Source organism: Quercus robur, chromosome 7, assembly GCF_932294415.1.
Source record: "Quercus robur chromosome 7, dhQueRobu3.1, whole genome shotgun sequence".
Taxonomy (NCBI): Eukaryota; Viridiplantae; Streptophyta; class Magnoliopsida; order Fagales; family Fagaceae; genus Quercus; species Quercus robur.
Window position 1 is genome coordinate 9,214,582 of NC_065540.1, and position 26,850 is coordinate 9,241,431.

The 26,850-nt window shown below is 32.2% G+C and overlaps 1 protein-coding gene across 1 annotated transcript; it reads left to right on the top strand.

Moving 5' to 3' along the window:
- Positions 1 to 21,376: 21,376 nt before the first annotated feature.
- LOC126692089 (IQ domain-containing protein IQM3-like) lies at positions 21,377 to 25,737 on the top strand. Its single transcript, XM_050387563.1, has 9 exons — positions 21,377 to 21,911; positions 22,039 to 22,153; positions 22,353 to 22,418; positions 22,537 to 22,625; positions 23,392 to 23,479; positions 23,647 to 23,793; positions 23,901 to 23,993; positions 24,419 to 24,520; positions 24,963 to 25,737. The coding sequence occupies exons 1-9, from the start codon at positions 21,511 to 21,513 to the stop codon at positions 25,476 to 25,478; spliced, it is 1,617 nt and encodes a 538-aa protein (XP_050243520.1). The 5' UTR covers positions 21,377 to 21,510; the 3' UTR covers positions 25,479 to 25,737.
- The last annotated feature ends 1,113 nt before the right edge of the window (positions 25,738 to 26,850 follow it).

The window sequence follows — 26,850 nt, forward strand, 5'->3', positions numbered from 1 at the left end:
CAATGAATTTCTTTACTATTAATGCTAAATCACAATCTGTATTCAAACGCTTGATCAATTCTAATTCCTTCTCTCTTTCTCACACACTCCCATTATCTCTTCTTGGGATAATGGGTCATGATGGTTGTTGTCATGTCTGATATCTGAGCCCCTGCCCTATAAATATAATCCCTAAAGTCAAAATGTAAAAACTAAGGCCAGATTGCAAAAAGACCTCTTGGGTTTTGAGTGAATTGCAAAAAGACCCCTTGTACATTAAATTTTATGTTATTAATCCTTAGGCAAGAATTAGGGAAGGGCAAAAGGAAGTTGTATGATTGCATTTGGACAACTTAAAATGCTTAAGGTGGTGATTATCATTCTATCAAAAGAAAAAAAGAAAAGAAAAGAAAAGAGGGGTGATTATCATGATTGATATAAGCATGTAATAGTGGGATACGTAGGTGATATGGTAAAATGAGAGTCTACCAATAAGATTTCTGAAAGATTAAATTTTGGAGAATGAAAGGTACATAACATAACTAATAATCTTTCACCAAAAAAAAAAAAAAAAGCATAACTAGTAATCCATTTGTGTTTTGTATTTTAAGATCACAAATAATATTTGTTGATGGCCATTTTGGAAGCCCAAGTGGAAAGGAGAAGTCTAGCAACACGGACAAAAAATAGTTGGCAAATGGATAGAAAACCCATTAAGCCCAAGCGGTAGGAATAATGGATCACAGGCCCATGAGATAAACAAATGGGCCTTGAAGGGGTAAATGGGCTTAAAGGAGCCTGGAAAGAGAAAAAAAGCAAATCATGGGCAGCATATGATGTGGAAAAGTGAGAATGGGTCACGACAGACCCAAAGTAATGAAAGCAAAGAAAGTAAGGGGTTGATGGCAAGCCCATAAATCCCAAGGATGAGGGATAATGTAATTGGGCTGGGGAAGCCCAAAGAACTTAGTAAAAGCCCATAGGAATGCAAAGTTAAGAAAAGGGCCAAGGAAGCCCAAGGAAAGCAAATGGGCCAAGGACGCCCAAGGGGAAACAAATAGGACACAGGAGCTTGCTAGTGATACAATAAAAGAACCAATGGCCATAGTGGGCCATTAGGAGAAGAATAAACGGCAAGCCCAAAGAGGCCCAGCAGGATTGAGGCAAACAACTTCTCAGCACGAATGATAGAGTGGTATGACAGGAGATGGTAGCAGGAAAAAGGGTGGGTTGAAGAAAGGCAAAGCCCACCGTTAAGCAAGGCCCAGCCCCTAAGTGGGGCAAGCTATAAAGGAAAGGGGAACCAGAAAATAGTCAAAAACGGACGGCAGAATGTGCAGGTCAACCATGGCAAATGCATGAGCAGCAGATAGATTTTGGACATATATGGAAGAGAGGCACGCACAAGGCCCAGATCTCACCAACCTGTACCCAGCCAATATAGGACACGGTGAGGTCATGGGTCAGAGGTAAGAAGGCATGGTTTGGCGGTGGGGAGAGGGGAAAAACCAATTTTGAGGTTCTTGTTCGGGCTTTTTTGGGGGAAGTGTCCTGTTGGGATGACATACCACCCAAAAGAAGCAAAGTTGAGTTGGAACCACTAGGTGCATGCCATGAGGGATAGGGAGAAAGAAGGCACCCACACCATAACAGGGAAGGGTGCCACGGCTGACAAACAAACAAAATAGTTTTCTTTTGTTTGGCGATAGGGAGTAGCACACAGACGGACCAGTAGTGGTCGGCAAGTATACCCAGACCAGACAAAGGTTGTTAAAGGCTAAAATAGTAAAACTCGGTCACGACAAACACTATAAAAAGAGGCCCTTGTCGTGTACATGGGGAGGACGACACAAGCACTACGGTATTAGGAATTTGAAAACCAGGAAATAGAAAACAAGGATTAAGAAAAAGAAGTAGAAAGAAAAAAGAGAAGAAAGGGGAATATTAGAAGAGAATGAAAGAAAAAGATAGAGAGTTAGAACGACAGCATGCACCAATAGGTTGATTCCCTCTCTCCCTCTCAAAGTCCTGCTCTCTGCCGGAAACAAAGAGTTCTCTTGTGTACCAACCATTCAGGTCCGCTTCCCTTAAAGTGATTAATTTTTTCGGCAGGATCTTCCTGGGAGATTATTCATTTTGAGAAGAGGCGTTCTTCCCTCTCTGATTTTGGTCCTATGGATCAGATTTAATCTGATTTCTTTCCTCTTTTAATTAACCCATATACTACCCACTTGTTTCCCTTACTTTCTTTATAAAAATAATTGTTGTTAAACTGTGATTATATTTTCTTAAGTAGGGATTATCTATTTACTTTAATAAAGAAGTCAAAGTACTTTCTTTTATCTTATTATTATCATATCTGCTTGCCATGACTCATTTGAAATAGTTCTACCCACCGTAAGCATGCTCCTGGTAGACGAGGCATGGTTTGCGTACAAGTCGGACCAAATTGAGTTGCTGTTGGACCGGTATTAACTCCCTTACTCAGAATATTTGGACCCAGTACCGCAGGAGGCAGCCTAGCCTGATTTAACCAAACAGGCCCACTACAATATTTTTAGTACTTTATATATACTGTAAACAAAAAATTCTTTACTTCATATTTTAATGGCAAATTTCCTTGGAAAAAAACAATTGAAATAGGTTACCAAAGACATCAGATCCTCAATTATTGTATTTGTTTTTTCAAAATGCCGATCGAATTTTGTATAATAATTTGGTTGGATTTTATTTTGGTTTTATTTTTTGATATCCCTAATTAGTTTTGAAACTTGAATGGGAAATTTAATAAACCCTGAATTGGGTTAAGTGTAAAACTTTGGGGGAAAAAAAAGCAAAAACAAAAACACAGGAGCATCAATATATATATATATATTTTTTTTTTTTGAAATTCTATTTTTATTGTTGGGAAAATTGGCTCCATTCCCTTCATTGTAAATTCGTTCATGTGCCACAATGAATACTGAAATTTCTACTGGGTCATGTCAACGATTTTATTGGGCCATTTCACATTCAGCCTGTATCCATTGGGAAGTTTTCAACTTTTAAGACATCGACCAAAGATTCAATTTCAATTACTTTATTAAAAGAAGAAAAAGAAAAAAGAAATGTTATCTTCTCAAAGTTACATACGCCTTAATTATACTCGATTGATGACTCCAAAATTGAGTCTCTTACTCTCGAGTTGTTAGATTGCTAAATAGTTTTGAAAACGTTTAATTAACAAAATTGTTTGAGTTTTAGAGTTATTTTTTTAAAAAATCCCCTTTCAGATCTTCTCATGAATTCAATCCCCATTATTAGCTCTTATGAACAGCAAGGAGTCTCATCTTCAACTTCCTCTTCCTCTTCCTCTTTCACCCACCGAGTATGTATAATGTATTTTATGAGTTTCAATGATTCTATGGTGTGTGTATATACATATATATTAGTGATTACTCCTTAGTTTTTATTTGTGAAAATTCTTTGTATCTTTTTAACAACTTTATCAGCATTATAACTATGTTTGGAACGTAATGATTGAACAAACGTGGACATTGTGGTTGTCAGAAATTATATTTGTCAAAGCTAAGCAAGATTGCTCTTTTAAGAGTACTCTTTAAAGTATATATGCCACAATCTATTTTCCTCTCTCTTCAGTGTTAGATAAACTTAAGTGCAATCTTCTTTCTTTTTTCTTTTTTTGTGTGTTTTATTTCATTTGATAAATTATATTTTGTTCCTTCCTTAGAATCGTATCAAATTTTTGCAAAACTTTGAATTATTAAACAAAACAAAGCATGATATTCTCCTATAGTTTTTCTTGTCTTTCCTGAACATAGGCTTGAGTTATTAACACATTGAAAAAGGCATGGGAAGGCATGTATATGAATAAAATTATTTTTGAAGTTTCATTCATCAAGTTAAGATGTAGATGCCGTGGGTTCTGCTGGAAGTTTAAAATAAATCTTGTTCTTTATCAAAATGTTAATCACTTTATTTTATTATTCCTTGTAGTTCGATATGAGTCTATACCTATTTTAATTGTAGGACAATATATTTCAATGGTAATGACCTCTGATTATTTGTATGCAGATTAAGTGGCATCCATGTTTGGGTTAAGTTATTTGTGGGTTTCGTGTAGTTCTCAATATAATGGTATTTGTGTACCATCAAAACGTGTCAGATTTAAGCAAGGCTTATTAGCTAGAACATGATTTACCATAAAAATGGAAAAAAAGAAAAAAGGAAAAAAAAAGGGAGGCTTATCAGGGCGTGAGGAGATAATTAGAGGTATTTACCATATTCTGGTGCTTTTGTTATTCAAGTGGCACTAAGAATGAAAGACAGTTGTGAAATCATATTCACAAATGCGGGATATGTTTGTTAGAATTTATGCAATCATATATGCATTTTTTTGATGACTTTGCTAAATGTTCCTAAATTGTTTTTTGTGATCTATGCTTGATTTATGGTAATGAAAGTTGGAATGGTAGATCAAGTTGTTTGAACATAAAAATGGAGAACGGCAATAATGCCCTTCTGATGGGGACTAATGATAATTGAGGATATGCAATGTCCAACTTGGGTATTCAAAATATCTCATCAGAGAAGAAATGAAAATCTGTGACTTCGTAAACCTCAGCATGCCGTTAAAAAGGTCAGAGAGTCATCAAGGAAGAGATAAAAGAAGCAATTGAGGAGAATCCATATGTAGTCAAAACATGCGAGTACTGAGTAGTCAGGGGAAGTTTGGATGATTACTAATTGTTATAGACCTAGAAGGCAAAAAGTTGTTGACCTTTCTTTCTAATACACTTTCTTAAATAGTGATTTATTTAAACAACCAGATTTTATAAATTGTGAAAAAGATAGCTCTATGCAATCTTTCCTAATGCTCTCCAAGCCTCTATTTTGCAGGTTCTCCAGTGCTTTTGTAACAGCTCATGCATTAGAAGCTTAAGATCAAACACCAGAGATCAAACACCAGAGGGGTCTGTCTGGGTGTGCACAGCTCCTGATAATTGGCAATTGGTGATCCCCATTTGGAAAACTTCTCCAAGTTGGAGGCAAAATTTCAAAAACTGTTTCCTAGTTTCTTCAGCTGTGATACATTAGGCAAAGAAGACTGCTGGATGTTTTGCATTTAAAAAAAAAATTCTTTTCACAGCTATGCTTAAAGAATTCCCCCTCCTTATCCTCTTGATTGCAAGTAATGTACTGGAGGATATCTGCACGAAGAAGAAAAAGCTTCCATGATGAATAAAAGTGATAGTGGAAGATGCTTCTGAGTTCTGACTTGACAAAGCAGGGGCTGCATGTGTATTTTTGCAGCTCATAACAGGGTACTAACTGAGGTTAGGGTTCTATAGCTAAATTTCCTTCTAAATTGTATATCTTGGTCTTGTAATAAAAACTTGTACCAACCCTTCCTTTTGGCTGTATCAAAAAATAAATAAACTGCTTATTACTTCACATCTATCAGTGTCCACATACTTGCACACCATATATAAAATGTGGACACCAGTATTTACATTTTTCAAGAATGTCCACATTCCCTTGGCATGGTCTTCCCTTCTCTCTTCCCTACTCCCTCAAAACCACTGCACTTCCCCTCTCTCTCTCTCCTCTCCATACTCCTCAATTCCCCACCCTACCTCTCTTCTTTACCCCTAATCCCCACCAGATCCCTCCTATTACTCCTGCCTCAGTGCCTCTTCACCCAAAACCCATTTCTCTCTGCCCCTCCCATCTCTCTCCTTATCAATACCACTTCTCCATTGAAACTACCTAACTTACTAACCAACTCAATCTCTCTCCCACTATTGGTGCTGTTACTCTAGTAAACAAGACTGCAAGATTTCAGTGAATTTGGAGGAAGTGAAGGTATTAGCATTAGAGGCTACTTCAAATATAAAGATTGGAAACAATCTGATACTCTCTTTATTGAATGCAGTTCCATAAAAAGGATTTTAGAACCTTTGAATTATTGTAAAATTTGGACCTATCAAATGGAGGATTTTGAGTCGTAGAGCAATTAGAACATCCTATTCAGCATATAGTTGATGCTAATGCAGTGGGGAAAAAAAGGTCTTCTTTGACCAAGGGGAACATGAACAAGGGCATATGTGGTTCTTTGGAACCAAAGCATGAAACATAGTGTTGAAATTTTGTAAAGTGTACCAGATATGCCATGCTTGACTGGTTAGATGGAAGAACCATTACAAGATTAAAGAGTAATGACACTTCTTCTGTTAGTGGGGCTTTTAGTTGAACAAATTATCATTTTTTTTTTAATATTCAAATATTATTTGAAAATTACCACTGCACTCCCTTGGTGCGATGGTCACTCTACAAGTATAAGTGCTTGTAGAGTGTGGGGGGCAAGGACCGGAGTTCAAGTCTTCAGGAGAGAGTTTTACACACATATACATTTAGATTAGGCTAGAGTAGAATTCTATAGTATTACAGATGGCTTCATCATCATCACCATGTAGCCATGTATGTTTGACAAACATAGATACGTTTGGATGAGCACTTTATTGATTTGCTAATTTGAATAAATTTCTTGGATGTCATTTGTTAATAAATCATTTCAAGAAAATTTTAATATTAATTTTATGAGAAATATAAAAAGCGGTCTAAAAAGTCAATTGTTCTTTTTTTTTTTTTTTTTTTTTTTGCATAAAGGGTTTTCTAAAATTGGTCTATTAACAAATGGACTTATAGCGTTCATTAACATTTATCAAAATATAAAAAAGAAAAAATTTCCAACAAACAGATACATTCTCTCTTATTGTTCCCAAATTTCCAAGAGGTTCCACATTATGGGAGATAAGCCTATTTTTTAAAACATGTTGACCTTTTTTTTTTTTTTTAAAGAAACAAAAACATTTTTAACTTGGGTATTTATTTTACACCATTTTTTTCCAAAGCTAACATTATTATATGTGATTTGAGAATTGATTATAGACTAAAGTCATGAATAGTGTGCTTAGACAGCTTAAACACGTGTCCGGACGTTCCTTTTCTTTGCAAACTGACAACTCCTTGTCTCTTCCAATTCCAAATCCCATTTCTTTCTTTCTCAATTTCTCCTCCTCCTTTCAGGTCATCCCACCCATCAATTCCTATATCTCCCATGTCTCTTGTGACCAGCAATGAAGTCTCATCTTCCTCTTTCACCCCCCGACTCATGAACTTTGACGTCTTCTTGAGTTTTAGAGGTGAAGATACCCGTCTTGGTTTCATAGGCCATTTGTATAACACTTTGGTTTGGCGGAGTATTCACACCTTCATTGATGATAATCTCCCAAGAGGAGAACAAATTTCTGCCCAACTTCTCAAAACCATAGAGAGTTCAACAATTTCAATTGTCGTTTTCTTTAAAAATTATGCATCCTTCACTCGGTGTTTGGATGAACTTGCCAAGATTGTTGAGTGTAAGCAAACAAAACTAAGCAAACAGATAATCCAAAATTAGCATTATAGAATCCAACAGTAACACAATGAATATCATATTAGCAATCTTATGTATGGTCTCCAATAATAACAAATCACATTATTCACAACTCCCATTGCCAAACTAATTAACATAAGTCACATTACATTGAATTCAAACAATGGCACTCCTAACTCCCAAGCCAAAAGATGGGTCGATAATATATTTTTTTCTCTCTCCAAAATAAGAAACATAAAAAAATAATAATAATAAAGGTAAAATACTATTTTGGTTCCTAAACTTTACCAAAAGTTTCTTTTTCATCCTTAACTTTGAAGAAGTCCATTTTTCGTCCCTAATCTATTGAAAAGTTCATATCTTTCTTCCCTAAACTATTGAAGCTTTTTTATTTATGTCCTTAAATTTTATTCAAAGTTTATTTTTCATCTTTAAACTATTTTCATTCCTATTCTTGTTTCTAACTATTAAAAAAACTCTTTATAAAGTTTAGGGATGAAAAAAGATTTTTTTTTTTTTTTTTTTTTTAAGTTTTAGGAACAAAAGACAAACTTTTGTTAAAGTTTAGAGAACAAATATAATTTTACCCTAATAATAATAGAATACTACACATACACAGAACATATATTTTTTTAAAAAAATTTGTAAATCCCTTTTTGCAATTTATCCTAAAACCAAGAAAACATGAGTAATGTATAACAAAAAACCAGTCATACGTAGATCTATACAAAACAAACATGTTTATACAAGTAAACAAGTAAAAAAAGAAAGCTTTTTTTTTTTTTTAATTTTTTAAAGTGTGAAAAAATAACCAGAGCCGAGAATGTTCTTGATGTCTTCAGCAGAAGGGGTGGTGTTCCCTCCCAACACAGCAAGCAAATACGCAGCGATCACCTTCATCTTTCTCTACTCAACAACTCACAAACCCTAGCAATCCAAATTTTTAGAGGCAACAAAATAAAGGCCGAGAAAAGAGGGTTTTATATGTGTGTAGAAGACACTAGGGCTTTTGTAGTACGACATGGAGTACAAGAAACGTGTCTATTTGGTTCGGGTCCGAATTCCAAATCGGGTCTGGGCTTAACATGCAGGCCTATCACGTGATCTCACGGTCTTCTTCTTCTTCTTTTTTTTTTTCTTTTTTTTTTTAATTTTTTTTATTCTCCCTTTTATTTTTAATTTTCCTAACATTAATATTCAATACTTTTAGGAGTAGCCCCTAATAAGTTTGGTTAGGAATTTTGATTCTAGAATCTTATGAGACTTTGGCAACTGAATTAGAATTTCAAGTAAGAAAGTCTAAGTATACAACATTTTCATAACACTCTTATTTTTAGTTCTGGTAGTCCAGGTCTAATATTTTATTATTCTATTTAATTTTATTTTAATATATGAGAGATTGACATCTCAATTGTAGTGAAAATATTATAACAGTTTGTTGTATTCGTAGAAAAAATTGTACAGTAATTATTAAAATAGTTTCAATTATATGAGTAAAATATTTTATTTATTTTATATATAATTTTTCCTTCGTTTCATATATAATTATAATTAATCAATGCATTAATTAATTGGGAAACTATGGTTAGTACTCTCACTTTGGGGGCAATTTCAAGATAGCTCATGAAAAGGAGCTCTCATGAATGCTATGATTTCTTTTTTCTTCATAGAAAAATTGATGCACAGCAGTACAAGGGTACAAAGCCAACTGAATCAACTAGTAGGTTATTCACATCAAGATTGTAAAATGTAAGATGGTAGAATTGTGTGAGAATGAGAATGACTCATTATAACATAGGGTTTGTTCTTTGCCTTTGTTTATATCAAAAGTCATAGGTGGGCATGGAAAGGTCGCAATTTGGGCAGAAATTCATGGCAGCCAAAGCCCACAATCTTCACTGGACCTCCTTACGATAAGCTGGAGCTGAAGGCGTTCAATAGCTACTGGACTCAGGCCTGTTACCTGTTATAATATTGGGGAAGTGGAAATCCTAATAAAGCAAAGGCACAGTCCAATGAAGCCACAAGTTTTTCTCTAAGAGCCTATTCTATTGATAAGGTTTTTGATTCTTTTAAGTTTAAATTTTTAGATCAATAGTCTTGTAGTTCAATTAATACATTTTAACGTTTTTATTAGGAATGTCTAGGATTCAAATTCCCAGACTCCATTATTGTAAGTATTGAGATATCAAAAAATTAAAATTTCTGGCTTCTTGAATTGTTGAGATATCATGTCTTATTATTTTAAGGCGGAGAAAGAAAACAATCTAGGTGGCCATTATGGAGAAGTATTATAAGATTTTCACAGTCCAATCATATTTACAAAAAAAAAAAAAAAAAAAAAACTCCTATAATATAAGACCTTACTTTTTTTTATTTTTTTTTATTATCATGTTTTTTTGAAATACTTTTTTTTAATCATTTTTTTTTTTGCAATATTATAAGACGAATATTTTATTTAAGAGACACTCTTTTGTTTGGGGCAGCTATTGCCTAAATAGCCTAATGATTGAGCTGCCTTTACTCTAAATGGGGGACAATGCTGAACCAACATTCCTTTAAACACAAAGTCAGATAATTATCTAAGTCCTTTATTGATCAAATTGAAGTTCAATATAAGAGCATTGAATAACCACCTGTAATCACATCAAATAGATTAAAATTACAATCCTCTCATACACCAACAAATTAACGAACACAACCTATATGGTGAAGTACTTTGTGAGGTGTTTGTGCTCATTTCTCCATTATTAGGCCTTTGAATTGATCTAAATTTTTTGTTTTCTTCTTCTTTTTTGGTTGGTGACACTATTTGTTTGGTAAAAATCTTTAGTGGTGTAAGGATTATTATGTGTACCACTTTTGAGGTGTCTGATTGACTTGTAGGGTCTTTGAGCCGTCTTTATCTCCAACGGGATTTTGAAACATGACGTGGTGGAACAGAAAGCTCTGTACCATGCAAATGTAAAAACACTTTGAACGATTGGCACTGGTTCTAGTTGTCCACTTCACAACAAAAAAATAGTCTCTTAATTTTTTTCAAAATAAAAATTCATTATGAAAGTAAACTAAATTATCTTTAAGAAGCAAGTGAAGTCTCATCCTCTTCGAGGATTCTAGTAAGGGATGGACACATGATTTTAAGTTAGTATGAATCGGAGAATAAAGAAGAAAAAAAAAATTAAATAGACATTCATATAATATTAAAAAAATAAATACACAAAATCAGTTTCTAAATACAATAAGATACAATCATCTACTAACAAAGACAAAAAAAAAACAAAATAATGTTTTTTTTTTTTTTATTACAGTGGTGCTAAAAATTTTACAGTGGTGGTGCTAAAAATTTTAGCTTTTAATATATCAAAAAACCACTTTATTTATTTTACTACCCCACTTTACAATACACTCAATATCAAACGTTTTATTTTATTATTACTTCATTTAAAATGATATAAACAACTCATTAAAATAATAAGGAAGAGATAGAATTTGAGTTTTTTAATTAAAGGAAGAGATATAATCTTAATAAAATATTTTATTTTATTTTTAATAGCTTACTACAGTCAACTAGTATTTATACCAGTTTACTGTAGTTGCAAATAACACATGATTTTTTTGTTCTTTAGTGGTAAAATAGTTTTTTTTTTACTAAAATACAATCATCATTGTGAATATTTTTATTGTTTTTATTAAGTTTTTGCATTGGATAATTGCTATTTAGGTTAGGTTAACTAGACTGATTGGGGAGAAACAGTTCAAATACAAAAATGAAATAGAGAATTACTATAAAATAAAAAAAAATAAAAAAATTGGACCCAGGGGGGCCCGGGCCCCACCTGGGCCGTCCCTGATTTTAATAAAATTTCTTGTCGGTCGGATAAAAAACTTTAAGATTCAAACTGTATTTATTGCATAAACTAATTAGCGTTTTAATCTTATAATAATGATAAATCAATTATAACATAATGTTGTAAGTTAAATTTTTTTAATCTATTTTATAAAAAATTGTCTCACCCACTCTTTTGGACCGCTAGGTTTTCCCACATGTCACTGACATGACTCACAAGAGTCATGACATTTATTTATTTGATAAGGAGAGTCATGACATTTATGCAACAATAATTATAGTAAAAAAGGGACAAATTTTTGGGTAGGTATGACAGGGACGAAACTAGGAGCAAAATTTAGGAGAGGGGCCAAAGGCTTAATAAAAAAAATTCATTAAAATACAAATTAGCATATATTTAATGTTAAGAAAGTATCAACAAAAGAGAGGAGAAACAAAATAATCGTTTATTAATACATTTTAAATTAATAATTTAAAATTAGAATTCAACATTCTTTTAAATAACAAAAATCATCTATAGTTGATTTTGTACTAAACTTTGCAACAATCTCCCTTTCAATCCTAATTTTCTTTTAATTAATGATACATGAATTTATAAATTTTATATAGTAAAATTTGTAATAATAATGACTATACACTACACATTAGCACCAATTTATTAACGCAGCTATTCAATTCCATAAAACCCCACATAAAATTAAACGAATTTACTAATAAACAACCAACAACAACTAGTAAGTAGTAAGTAAAAAAAAATATATATATATATATATATATTTTAAGTTAAAATTAATAGCCAAACACACTTGCCATCCCACCCCACATACTGATTAATGGCCTCCCACGCACCCCACTCTCACTCGCTACAAGTACATTAACTTGGTTTGTAATTTGTATTCATCTATCTTTCTTCTTTTTTGCTTTGCATATTTTTTTCCTTTTTAGCAAAAATAGTCATATAATTTTCACAAAAATTCAGATAGTCAATCTTAACACTCATAAAAAAAATAGCTTGGATATAAGAAGAAAGAGTAAGAAACAACTAACAAAGTAACATAGATGTTATGGTATAGTTGTTTGCTAGTTGGGTTTTATCATTTTCATGGGCTAATTTGTAACTTATTGGGAGGAGGGGGGCCAAAAATAATTATTTTGAGCTCAATTGTTAAACTATTCATTAAATGTGTATATTATTACCATTTTAAAAAAAAATTCTGGGAAGTGTTTTTTTTTTTGGGCCCCTCAGCGCCTTACTAGTTCCATCTCTGCGGTATATGATCCGAATAATATATTAAATGCAAACATGGGAGTAAATACAAAATTTAAGAAGCTAAAAGTTCTTATCAAAAAAGAAAAAAAGGAAAAGAAGAAGCTAAAAGTTAGTTCAGAAATCTAATTAATTACAGGTGGAAGGAACTATTAAGATTTGTCTTGCATGGTTCTGAATATTGAACAGTGATCTTAATTCATAAAAATCATAAACCACTGTTGATTCTTGGGCCCGCTTTAATTGTCACTTATAAAAAATATGTTTTGAGCCCTGGAATCTCCAAATTTCTTTTTAGCTTGACTTGTCCCTGTCTGGCTTTCTCAATTTTATTCATTATAATTTGGAAGCCCACACTTACCTATAAGGTTTTTGTCATCCCTTCAAAAAGTGAGGAAGATAAGACACATGCACAGTATATTAAGTGAGCAAAAGTAGTACCAAGATGTGTTATCTTTTCAAATAATTCGAATGGTACAATTTTTTTTTTTAGAAATTTGTTTTATAATTATATACTAATGTCACATCAAACGTGTTATAAATAATGTATAATAAATATAATCTTAAAATTAGATTAACGTGAAAGTGACATGTTTTCCTATTTATTATTATATGAATAGTTATTATCTCAATAAATTATAATTTTATGTATGACTAACATTACTCTTTTTTTTTTTGGTAAACACATTATTCTTATTTTTAGGATTAAGCATGTCCACTTGTTTTTTTTTGAAGTTAAGCATGTCCACTTGTTGGTCAAAGTTGAGTTATGGGGGTGATTATTACTTTTTAACTTTGGGTGTGACGTGTGAGGTTGGCTCTTTAGGCGGTTGGCGAGTTGTGATTATTCCTTTTTAAAATAAAAATAACATAATACATTCATTTTCTTAGACTTTTTTTGGTAACAAAACAGGGAAAAATTATAAAAAAAATTAAAAAGAATAAGAGGAAATATTATTATTTTTTTATATTTTGTGTAATAATTTTATTATTATTATTATTATTATTTTGGTATAAGTTGCTTCGTAAAGTCATGTTGTCCCCCAAATATAATTAATTTCTGATACTAATGTCTTGTACAATGCTTAGATGATATTATAATAATATTTTGTTAAAAAAATCACATATAAATATTTATAAATAGTGTATAATAAAAATAATATTAAAATTAGATTCACATTAAAGTGATATTATACAACTATTTATAATTAGTTGCTATTTCAATAAATTGTGATTTTATGTGTGACTAACATTAATATATTACTCTTATCTTTAGGATTAGGTATATCCACTTGTTGATCAGAGTTGAGTTATGGGTTGGATAATTACTTTTTAACTTTGGAGTGAGGTGTTATCAGAAATTAAAAAAACTTTGGGTGTGAGGTTGGGTCTCCGGCAGGTGGGTAGGTTGTGATTATTCCCTTTTATAAATAAAAATAAAATATTGCATTTATTTCCTTAGACTTTCATGGTAACAAAAACAAACAGAGAAAGTTTATATATATATATATATATATATATAAGAATAAGAGGAAATATTACTTTTTTATATTTTGTGTAATGATTTTTATTATTAATAATATTTTTTTGGTATAAGTTGCTTCCTAAAGTCATGTTATCCCACAAATATAATTAATTTCTGATACTAATATCTCGTACAATGTTTAAATGATATTATAGTAATATTTTGTGCCCAAAAAAAAAACACACACACACATAAATATTCAATTTTCCCTTCTCTAGTTCACGACTAGTTTGAAATTAGACTCAGGCTGTCGAAAACCACCTCCCATTTTATAAAGAAACCTTTTTGTTTTTCCTCTTTGGCATAGCATTAACCTGACGTAGATAAAATATTAATAATAACCTGACGAGATTCACGTTGCATTAGTTATAGAGAAAATAGCAAATCTCAGGTCTCAGCCAAAATCAAGACCATTGTGTGAAAGTGTGAAACCGTTTCAGAGTATTATATCATTAAAATTATATAACTGCACTAAGAAGAAGTGCACTAATGTAAACGTAGTTAATTCAATTGGTAAAATCTCTTCTAGTTGAATGGTAAAGTCTCTTATGGTCGAATAAGAGATTTGAAGTTTAATTTCTGTCTATACCAAAAATCGATTGGTATCTTCATCTAATGATAAATAGATCAATTATCAGAAACGGATAGGTTGAAACTTTATCATAAAAAAAAAAAAAAAAAAAAAAACTTTATAAAAAAAATGTAAACAATAAGATTATTATGTTATTGAAATTATGGATGTATTTACTCATCCATATTCTACTATTCAGGTCGACAAATCCTAAACACGTGATCCCATCACTGTCCCTAAAAGTCTTAACAATGCTGATGAGGAAAATATTCTGAAACTTACATAAAAGATAAAGGTAATGACTAAAACTACCACTATAGCGCCATTTAATAACGACCAGGAGACTAATTTTTGCCACTAATTGAAGAAAAGGTTCTAAGAGAATTTGCGTAAATGGCCAGGTCAGAGTTTGAGTTCAATTAGAGTAGTTATTTCCTTTTATAGAATTATTAGTTTAATTGTGCGTTTGGCTCTAACTTAAAAAGTCAATTTATTTTACTATTTTATTTATTTTTGTTACTATTCATAAGCCCTATTGTACTTTTTGGTATTATTTATTAGTCATTCTGTACTATTTCAATTAACTTTTACATTTAATTACAGTACTTTCAGTAAAAAGTTTTCAATTTCAGTAAAATAAACAGATCTCAAATAGATCATAAGTGTTAAAAAGTTAAGGTTACCTTAAAAGTTAAAACCGTTTTACGATTATTTTTTTATTTATTTATCAAATCACCAATTAATTTTTGGCGTAGTTGGAATTTTCAAACCCCATGTCTTTTATTCAATAATAAGATATTTTACTAATTACATTTGACTTCTCACTAACTACACAATCTTATGGGTGGTATCCTTCATCATTTGGAAGTTTACCCTCAATTTAAGTGGGCTGCTGGATGATATTCATAATGATATTACCAAAAAGCAATTCCAAGAGATTATCCTAGTAGCTTTTACCTTTTAAGGTCTCATGATATAGGTCCATGAGATCATATATTTAAAATTAATTGCATAGCGTACACGAGATGGGAACTATATACATGCCTAGGAAAATATTCAGATATTCTAAGAGCCCTAAATACCTATGTTAACAAAAAACAAATGAAACTATGAAGAAGCGTTTGAAATAGCCCTTGGCTATGGAATGTAGGCTTGAATTGAGTTTAGACTCTATAATCTAAACCTCCATTTTATTGAGGCAACATGGTTTAGTTATGAAGGTATATATCATTATATCTATCGAGGGAGGAAATAAAAAATCACCTCTAAATAATTTAATTTGAGTGGTACCTCCAAACATCACCTTAGGAGACGTCTAGGGTTCTATCCACCACAATAGAACTCTTGATGTAAAAAAGAAAAAGGTAAATAATTCATTACATTTCTTATGTGCCATTTACAATGAACTATCTTTACTTTGCACATCTTTGGATTTTTTTTTTTTTTTGTCAACACAAGGACTAATTAATTATTGACCTTAACAATTACTACAAGCATGCATGTTTTTAGTAATTTTGATGCTTCTTTAAAACTTTTTTTTAAAGAGTTTCAACCTATAACATCCGCTCCTGATAATAGCTCTTTATTATCATACTAAGACACCAATGGATTTTTGGTTTAGGCGAGGACTGAACCTCTAAACTTTTATTCAACCATTAAAGACTTTATCAATTGAGTTAACTAAAACCCACTAATACCTCTTCGGACCTTATAATGGGAAATGAGTTTCATATTCTATTTCAAGTTAAAACAATTGTTTAATGGAAGGTAGCGAAAAATAAAGATGATAGGGAGAGAAAATATGGGAGTCTGTGGAGGGGGTTGGTAACTTGAGATTTAAGATTAATAAATAATAATAATATCAATGACCCAAAGATTATTTCAAGTATATGTAGGGACCATCATGATATGGTTGATACTAGCTGGATCAATCTATCACTATTACAGGAAATTCTCTATCACTTTGAAAACAGTTTGTCTTATACAATAAAAACCATTTTATCATGAAATGGAGATTCAAATCCTAATATATATATTCTCTATTGTCCACAACCTAGCTACATGGGAAGCACCTTCTCATATCAAGTGACCTAATTTTACTGATTATTCCTTTCGTGTCCTCTCGGGTCTTTGTTAGAGGTAAGGAAGCTAGGCTAGTTCCCTGTGAATTGGTCTTTGTGTTTTGGTTTCTTTTTTCTTTGTCTTCTAATGAAGTATTCTTATTTAGGGGAAAAAAGAGAGATATTCTTTGATGTACTTTTTTTCAATTATCTGTGGGCACCCGGCCACCTGTCTATTTTTTTTTTTGTTTTTCCATCTTTATTGCATTATTATCAATGTAACCAAGTGTACTTGATGCCATTTATATGATATATACACTCAAATGATTTGTCATCGCAATATTCTCACCCAAAAATTCTAATGTCGCATAAAATGCTACAATTATAATAAATTATGAGTAGTGAAAAAAAAGTGGTTGGTTTATGTGAAAATAACGAGTAATCAATCATAATCTAACATGTAGAATAATTGTGGAAAAAAATTGTAGCATTTTATGTGATATTAAAAATACTTGTCTAGAGGTTTACCCAAAAAAGAAAAAAAAATTGCCTAGAGGAGGTTGTTTAAAGTTTAAAGCAATCTATCAGAGCAAATCATTTTTATTTTTTGAAAAAAAAATCAGAGGAAAGCATTAAAGATTAAATAAAAGAGTCTTTATATCTTCCTCATGAACACCGTTGATTGATTCAAAAAGTGCATAGCATACTCAAATGACACTCTTTCTGAGTCTTTCTTAGTTTTGATTCACTTTTGAAAGGTCAAATGCAAATGTAAGTTTTTTGCTATTCAAATGAAAATGCAAGTAAAACACGTACTTACCCTTATCCGTATATGAAAACATTAATTTTTAGAGTACTCTGTTTTAAGATGAGGCTTTTTTAAGGAAAAAAAAATCATTGAAAATATTATTATCTTAGTAAATTTTGTTTTTGCTTTCTGGTTAAAAGAAAAGGCTTACTAAAATGTAAAATCACAACAAAAATGGAATTATCATGTTTAAACTTTTTAAAGTCTTCTTCATGTTCTTTGAAAAAAACAGCTTAAGATACAATTAAAGAATCTGACAAACAAAGTGGTCTCAAAGTGCCAGCTATGACCAAACAAATTTTGCTTTTGATTTCAACACAGATTATATGACTTTGACTTCGTTTGTACAGTCTTTTTGATAAACTCCGAACTGCAAAGTCTGGGATTTCGAAGAAGGAGGGATACATATTACAATATTCTTTGAATTCCTTTTTATTTTTGTTTGTTTTTTACCTTTTAAATTAATGAAGATTATTAGCTTGGACGGAGTTTGGTTTGAAAAAAAAAAGGGATTTTTATATTCATTTTCAGTTTTTAAAGACCCACCATTGCTTAGTTTTCATTTTTAATATCTTAAAATTTAGATTTAAAAAAAAAATGAATATATATTTTCTGCTAAAAACGAGTAAAGTGACATGTTCATTAATTTATTCAAAATGACTAGATCTAACAAGTCATCGACTATTAAATTCCATCAAGTCAGACTTGTACAGATCCCATCAAATCAGACCTGTACAGTAATTGAAGTGACCCGTGTAAGTTAAAAAAATATATAATTTTCTTAAAATAGAGAATAATACCCAAACCGAAAAAATGCGTATTTTATATTTAAATTATGTATTTAAAACAAATTTTAAAATAAGTTCAAATGTAAAAATGTGTTTTTTTTTTTCTTCTATATTCATATTCTTAAAAAGAATAATAAAACACTATTTATTTTGTAGAACCAAATATTACCTTGCAGTCTCCACAATTGACTCCATAGATTTTTGTTCTCCACAAAAAAGAAAAAGTGCAATTGATTTGTCCTTTACATCACTCATGAGAACCCAACTGTGCGTTGTAGTGTTGTACTATGCGTACGTTAGGAATAATTAATTATTTTTATTATTGATTTATTTTATTTAAAATGAAAATTAGATAGAGGTATATCTATACCATAAGTAACTGAGTTTTGAAAAGGTCATGGGGGCATTTGGTGGGAGAATTCAAACGACAGCTTTCCATATTTAAATAATATAATATATATTTTCATACTATTTTTTTATTCACACATAATTTTTTAATATTTAAATAATATTATTAGAACCTATATTTTAAAAACAACCTTTTATGAAAATGAAAATACATAGAATATTCTATTGAAAGAGGTTGAAGGGAGTGATTTATTAATATGCGTCTTTGCCTTTTCGGTGCATGTGGATGTGGCTAGCTTTTGATTCGGTCAATGCGTATAAATTGATACGGATAAGTACTTCATAGTTCATAGTTCATACCCTGTATGTTGATGAATAGTTGAATACAGAACACTAATTTTATCTCATTTTAAAATTTGAAGGTGAACCCCAAAAATTGACTAAGAAGTCAACTATTGAAACCATGGGCCATGCATAATTTTATCCCTACTTTATAAATCCTTTTGAAGCCATTTGAAGTTATGAGCTTATCAAAGCTCAAAAGGATGTTGAGGTTTAAAGTTTAAACATTAACAAGGTAACATGGTGTGACAAATAAATCTTTATCAGATGGGTTTATTTAAATGATGATCCCTTTACATGAAAAACTAAAAAAATATAATGTAAAGAGTTTTTTAACTCAATCTCGAATTACCTTTTTCCTATTTGTTTTAATTGGTAAGAAAAATATCATTTTATATTTTCCTTTTGATGATATATGCATACTGTACAATCTTTTTGTGACCACATGCATGTACAGATATTAAACCGAACACATTCTAAGCATTATGTTCCTCTAGGAAAATTAGTGTATTTAAAAAAAAAAACAAAAAAACGTTATCTTTAAAATAAAAAAAATTATATTTAGTGTACGTCCTTCGTAATTTTTAGTGGCAATTATCAAACATAGTAAACATAAGAGAGCCCTAGATTAGAACAAACACTTCTTATCTGAATGAAATTTATAGTCTCCCTAAAAAAAAAAAAGAAGAAAAAAAGAAAAGGAAAAAAAAGAGTGCCCTAGTGCATCATCTAATACAATTATCTCTACTGCTAATCAGCAGAATTCTTGAGTAGTTTTCAATTATAAGTTTGGTTACAGAAAATGTAAAGGAGCATTCTTCTGTGAACTAATTGTGTGACATTGAGTCAACAGAATAATTATAATTTTTTATCATCGTACTTATTTGATTATTTCAACACTTTTGACTCCATGTAAAATGAGTGATGGTAGTGAAATAGGATTTGAACTTGTGGAGGTAGGTCTCCAGCATATATAATAACAAGATGATAATTGGTATGTGAACAACTCTTGAACAACACAACAATATTGTCAATGAAGTGATGAACTCTCCAGTCTCCATAAAGAAAAAAAAAAAATTATCATGCTAATCCTTAGTTTAATTTTTTATTTTTAGAGATAATTACAATATACAGCTAACATTGCAGTTTGAATTTTTTCTGTCCTAAATCTCCAAACACTTTATATATAAGAAAGTACAAATTCAATTACAAAACTCTCAGCAATCCTCAGCTTCATTCATGGGAAAAAGAATCTATTTTCATTGATTTATTAAGTTTAAAAATCAAACTAGCAAAAGATATAAATTGTACCTAAAAGGCTAAAACATGGGGCAAGCACTTAAGTAGTTCTTAAACTAAAATCTAGGGCCACATCTTAACCTCCTTGAATGTAATCAAACCCAATATTACCTTTTTAATACTAAATCATTTTTCTACTAATTTGTTTCTAGTTTTCTCATTAAAAATTTCAATCTTGGCCATTAGTTCATGGTTTCTCACACTTCCGCGTGGCCATTACTAATGGCCCATTAGTTCATGGTTTCTCACACTTCCGCATGGCTCATGCCTTGGAAAACCCAAAGCAATGACCCCCCCCAATAGTGTTTTACTAAACTCTCACTAGTGTACCACGTCAAGCACGCACAAGGTCAAAGTCTTTCTCATTTGGCCTTCTTTCAAGTCTCCCTTCTAGCTTCTTAACAGTTTCCATTCTTTTAACTCGACAAAAATGTCGCCTTTATACTTTAGAAAGCATTTATCGTTTGTAAATGAAAAAAAATGTGACTTTTACAATTAAATTTCAAAATTATCCACATCAATTAAGTTAAAATGTGTAAATTTGTAAAATTACAATAGTAATTATGTAAATATATATAGTTTATTGTAACTTTATATATTATTATCTTCATTTTTTTCTCTCACCTCTTATCTTATCAAATTTCTATCTCTTACTTTCCTTTTCACTTTATGAAGATAATAATAAATAAAAAATGAAAAATGATTATTTGATTAAAATAAAATATAAAATAGATAATTTGATGTGAATAATTTAAAATAAAATGGTTACTTTTTTTTGTTTTATGAAGATAATAACAAATAAAGAATGAAAAATGATTATTTGATTAAAATAGAACATAAAATAAATAATTTGATGTAAATAATTTTAAAAAACAATTTGTGTAAAATAAAAAAAATAGGCAACGAATTTTTGTATTGCTTTAAAAAATCGCCGTAATAAAATCAAATTTCTCGGGGTTTCGACTCAACAAGTTGATTCTGTCTGCAACAGCGAGTAGCCTTAGCTCTACAAAAAAGCGCGTAACAAAACCGCTACTTCCAAAAACAGAGTAAAGGAAAAACATAAATATAAATTGACAGGTAGGTTTCCCGGTGAAACCATATATATATATCGAAACTCCGAAACTCAATGCTTGTCTCTCTCTTTGTGTTCTTGTTTGGTCTTTGTTTACAGCATATAATCAGAGACTCTTCATAGCTCATTATTTTGACACGGTCTTTGAGTTTTGAAATTAATGAAGGTTCAAGTTCAAAGCTTGGAGCTCCAGTCAAAGCCAGCTTCTTCTTCTTCTTCTTCTTCTTCTTCTTCATTTCCTTACTCTCTCGACGAAATGGGTGTGCCATCTTCGTCGTCTTCGGGTCTCATTCACCCGGACTTTCGGAGCTCCGACCCGCTTGACTCACCCTCCTCCACCACCGACGAGTCACTGACGAAGAAGAAGAAGAAGAGGATGTCTGACGTGGAGTCCACGCTCGCAGTGGTGGAGGAGGAGGAGAAGGAGAAGGAGTCTGAGGCTCACGCGCCGGAAAGCGCGTGTCCCGCGTCGGACGCGGCGGTGAGGTTGCAGAAAGTGTACCGGAGTTACCGTACGAGGCGTAGGTTAGCGGACTCCGCTGTTGTCGCTGAAGAGCTCTGGTGGGTGCACCATATCTCTGTGCTATATATATATATATATATATATATATTTCTTGTTGAATTGAATATTTGACTGAAGGATAAGACTATTATTAGAGTGTGATTTTGTGTGTGACTGTGTGTGTAGGTGGCAAGTGATAGACTTTGCTAGACAGAGCCACAATACGATATCTTTCTTTAATTTCTCCAAGCCAGAAAGTTTGGCTTCCAAGTGGAATCGGATTAGTTTGAATGCTGCAAGGGTAATTTTTTTTTTTTTTTTTTTGAATAAAGGTTTAATTTTTTTTTATAAAAGTTTTCTTATTGGATCAGAAAATAATAAGTTTTGTAGTTACTGTAGGGAATAGTTGGCATGTGCTTGATAGTAATTTGGGAAAAAGACGATTTGGGTGTGAATGAAGTGAGTTCAATTTAATTAAAATTTGGACTTTTATTGGGCAGGTTGGCAAGGGTTTGTCCAAAGATGCCAGAGCACAGAAATTGGCTTTTCAGCATTGGATTGAAGCTGTAAGTACTATTTACTTTCTTCTCTCTAAAGCCTTTGCAATTTATCTGATAATTAGAGTTTTGTTTTTGTTTTATAATTTGTATTCACTAATGTTAATGTTATTACTTGAAATTGTAGATTGATCCGAGGCATCGATATGGGCATAGCTTGCATTATTACTATGAAGAGTGGTGCAAAGCCGATGCTGGTCAGCCATTTTTCTACTGGTAAGCAAAATTTTGCTCCAAAATAAGTTGGCATTGCAAAAAGTTATTCTTTTATGGTATTGGGATTCATGATATTGATACTTTGAATCAAAATGAGCATAATTCTTAGAGGTGAAACAAATTCGTCAAGCTTTACAAAGCGAGTTGTCTTACATGGACAAATTTGTCCTAGTATGCATTCTGGGTATATAATGTTTCTGATGCCTTTGTAACATATGGCGTGGATTTGTCAAGAATATTTTATCTACCTTAAAAAAAGATTATTTTGCTCAGAAAATATTCTATTTTTATATTGGATTGTGCTAGATATTGATAAGGTGCTTTTCAGTTATCACAATCTATGTAATTATTTGATGGTAGTCTTGTGAGTTTTGTGTCTCTCATTTATTTATCATATGAAAGGTTCTTCATCCATTTTGTTGATGTTGGTTTCTGGTTTATTGCTCAAGTAGGATTATATTCAATCAGAAGGTTATGGTCATACAGTATGTCCATGCCATACATGTTTCATATGATCTGAAAGTCACATATTCCCTTAAAATGTTCTAGAGATGATAGATAAATGGAGCTTTTATAGAGTTACATAATGGAAAATTTGGGGGAGGGGGGGGGGGGGGGGTTAGAAAACTTACAAAATGTGTGGGTCAGTAATTACTTTTTGCCTGTTGTTGACTTCTTGATACAGCCTTCATATGGAAAAAACTGTCTTTTACTAGTTGTAAAGGCAAATGGTTGCTGAAATTTTTGTTATTTTAACTCTCTGCAGGTTGGATGCTGGAGAAGGCAAAGAGCTTGATCTCAAAGAATGCTCAAGATCAAAGCTGCGACAACAATGCATCAAGTATCTTGGACCTGTATGTGTTTGCATGAATTGAATTAAATTAGAAGTGATTTTAATGCAATTGCTGCACAATAACTGAAATTGTTAAGGATCTAGCATTTTTTTTTTTAATTGTTTCTCCTTCCTTCCCCTTATAATTTTTCTGCCTTTCTCCTGGTGGCTTTTATTTGCTGAAATTAGCAAGAGAGGGAACATTATGAATACATCATTGTTGAAAGGAAAATAATTCACAAGCAAACTGGAGATCTCCTTGATACTACCCAAGATTCACAATCAGCCAAGTGGATATTCGTCATGAGCACCACCAAGAAACTGTATGTTGGTCGGGTAAGAGATTTAAAAAACTGGGAACTTATTTCTTTTTGACAAGTTATATACTTCCATTGCTCTGATAATATTCCAGAACAAACTAATACATTGTTAATCCTCTACAGAAAAAGAAAGGAGTATTCCATCATTCTAGCTTCTTAGCTGGAGGAGCTACGTTAGCTGCTGGAAGGCTAGTGGCAGAGCAAGGAATTCTTAAGGTAAATTTCCTACAGATTTATACATGGCATAAGTTGTCAGCACTGGAATGGGTACAGATTTTTACAACAAAATTCTGAGCTGTAGTTGTCTACATAGGGATAGGTTTGGAAGACTGCTCTAGGTGTCCTTTTTTGGAGCTTATACATGGCTCTAGTCATTGATAGTATGCTTAATTTTTATATTTGAACTGTGGCTGTGATATTCAGAAGTTCTAAACCAAGTGCTCATATTTGTTGTTTATACCTGGAAAACAGTGTAATTCATAATAACTGTACACTGATGCATTGTTGGATATAGTAGGTGGCAGTCTTCTTCTTTTCCTGCACACATGCGCACAAAAGTTACATGTTAAAATGCCAAATCAAAGTTCTGGCTCTGATAAGATGCGCTCATCTTGCATCTGATCTTTTGCTTTAATTTACAGTCCGTATCTCCATACAGTGGACATTACCGACCAACAGATGACAGCCTTGACAGCTTTTTATCCCTTCTCAAGGAAAATGGGCTGAACCTTGATGAAATTCAGGTAATTTTTCATTTGTCTGACCACATTACTCATAATTGTCATTCTAAAAAAGCTTGGTGCTTACTTGGCAAAGAAAAGTTTGGATAGTGTAAAAGATTTTTTTTTTTTTTTTTTTGGGGGGGGTGGATAAGAAAAATCAAATCAACCTAATACCAGGAAAGAAGATTTTCTAAAACGATGCAAAAAACTTAAACTTCAGATTACAGAGCAGTCAAATGGATTGGTTTTTTATCTTTGATAATTAGATTGTTACAATGGGGGAGGGAGGGTTTAAACCCTGAATGTCTCTTTTGGAAACACCAAGAGGTGTGGATTGAGCTACAACTGTACTAGAACCGGAGTGTATCTTTTCTGATCACTTTACTTGTCTGTGGTCTGGTTATTGCAAAGTTAAAATGCCTTCTGTAATTGCCTGACAAAACTTTCACAACCTTCTTTTCAGGTATGCAAAGCCAATGAAGATATGGATGCCTATGATGAGGGCAAACTCAATGGGAATGAGACTTTAGTTGAAGGTTCGACGAAATCAAAAACTCAAGAACTCGAAATTCCAGATGAAGAAGAGAAACCCTCATCCCCAGAATCAACTGAATCTTCTCAAACTGAAACCAAAAACATTTACGAAAGGACACTGTCTGGTGGTCTTCAGAGCCCGAGAGCTGAGGTTCCCAAGACTGCAATATTGCAACGAATCAATTCCAAGAAGGCAGCAAAATCATACCAATTAGGCAATCAGCTCTCATGTAAGTGGTCAAGTGGAGCTGGACCAAGAATTGGTTGTGTCGCTGACTACCCTGTAGAACTGAGGCAACATGCCTTGGAGTTTGTTAGCCTGTCTCCAAGAACTCCACCCACACCATCAGCCTTCAGGCGAATGGCTGGTCTTGCATCACCTACTGCATCTATATCTCACCACCAGTCGGATATCAGTAATGGTGATGGGACCTCTGCTGATTAAATTCATATATCACTTAGATTTTGCATCCTGCCTAACGAATGCTTAGTGTACATATCTGTTCTTTATGTCACCTAAAACTCTTTTGAATGGTTAGAGAATAATGCTTTTTAGGTCTAATCATGTTCCATAATCTCTACTTATTCTCTGTTTAACCCACTATATTGGAATTCCAATTGGTGGTCAAAAATTTGAGGCAAATTGTAGGGCGTAGAAGCTGTATAATCTCCTGTTGAATCCAACTACTATATTCAAGAGTTCACTGCCCATGGAAAGAGAAAACGTGCCCTTTTATCTTAGCCATACGTTGAAGGTGTTCCTTCTAGTGCTCTCTCATCATGTGAATTATCTCGCTTGGCCTATTTTGTCACATCTTGACATCCTAGATTGTGTATAAGTATATTTTGTCACATCTTGACTTTCCTAGAGTGTATGGCACATGTCAAACACAAGCAAATAAAACATCAAAAAGGTGATGATGAAATTATCTTATTTTTTGTAAAATCAACAGAGTATGATTTTGGATAGAATAGAGTGACAAAAAAATGAAAGTGATTGACCTTGATTAATTTGTTGAAGGTTTATAACTGACCTCAAAATTTTTGAACTAAAGGTTGGTTGTTGTTTGTAAAATCAAAATCACCATGGGTACAGAATTTGTAGGATAGTCGCAACTCCTAATGGCATTGCAGGGTCGTGGTTGCTTCTGAAGGGAAAGAAAAGTGGTGGCAACATCCAAACCAAACACTTTAATAGCCCAATTCATTCCCGTTCCCGCTCTTGTTAATTAAACCCTAACCCAATTCATTATAGTATAGGTTGGGTTAGGATTGAAAATAGAAATCCACTTATGATGGGTTACAATGATTTTAATTGTTCATAAAATATGAATTTAATAACTAACTGAAAAAAATGCTATTAAGAAAATCAATATAACTGAGCTCTCATTTAGAAATGAAGCATTGTTAAATTCTTGATGCTCTCATCTACAAGTGGCCTTCCTCACTTAACACGTTGTATTTTTTTTTTTTTTTTTATGGGATTAACACGTTGTATTTTATTATGTTATGCTGTGTGTGTGTGTGGATAGAGACGACGACTAAAAGCCACAAAGGACCATTGGACAAGACTAAGCGTTAGTCAACTCTATATGCTTCTATAACCAAAAACACAAAGATGACTTTGAAGGAGGAATTCCACTTATTCACAAACACGACTTCGAAGGGGCAAGTCCACCCATTCTCATTTTAATAGTTTTTCTTAGGAGGCTTTGAAACTCAAAAATTTATCAAAATATTATTTTATACTCCTAGTATATTATATCTTGCTCTCTCACATGAAGTGTGTGTCACATATGTGGAATCTGCAAATGAGA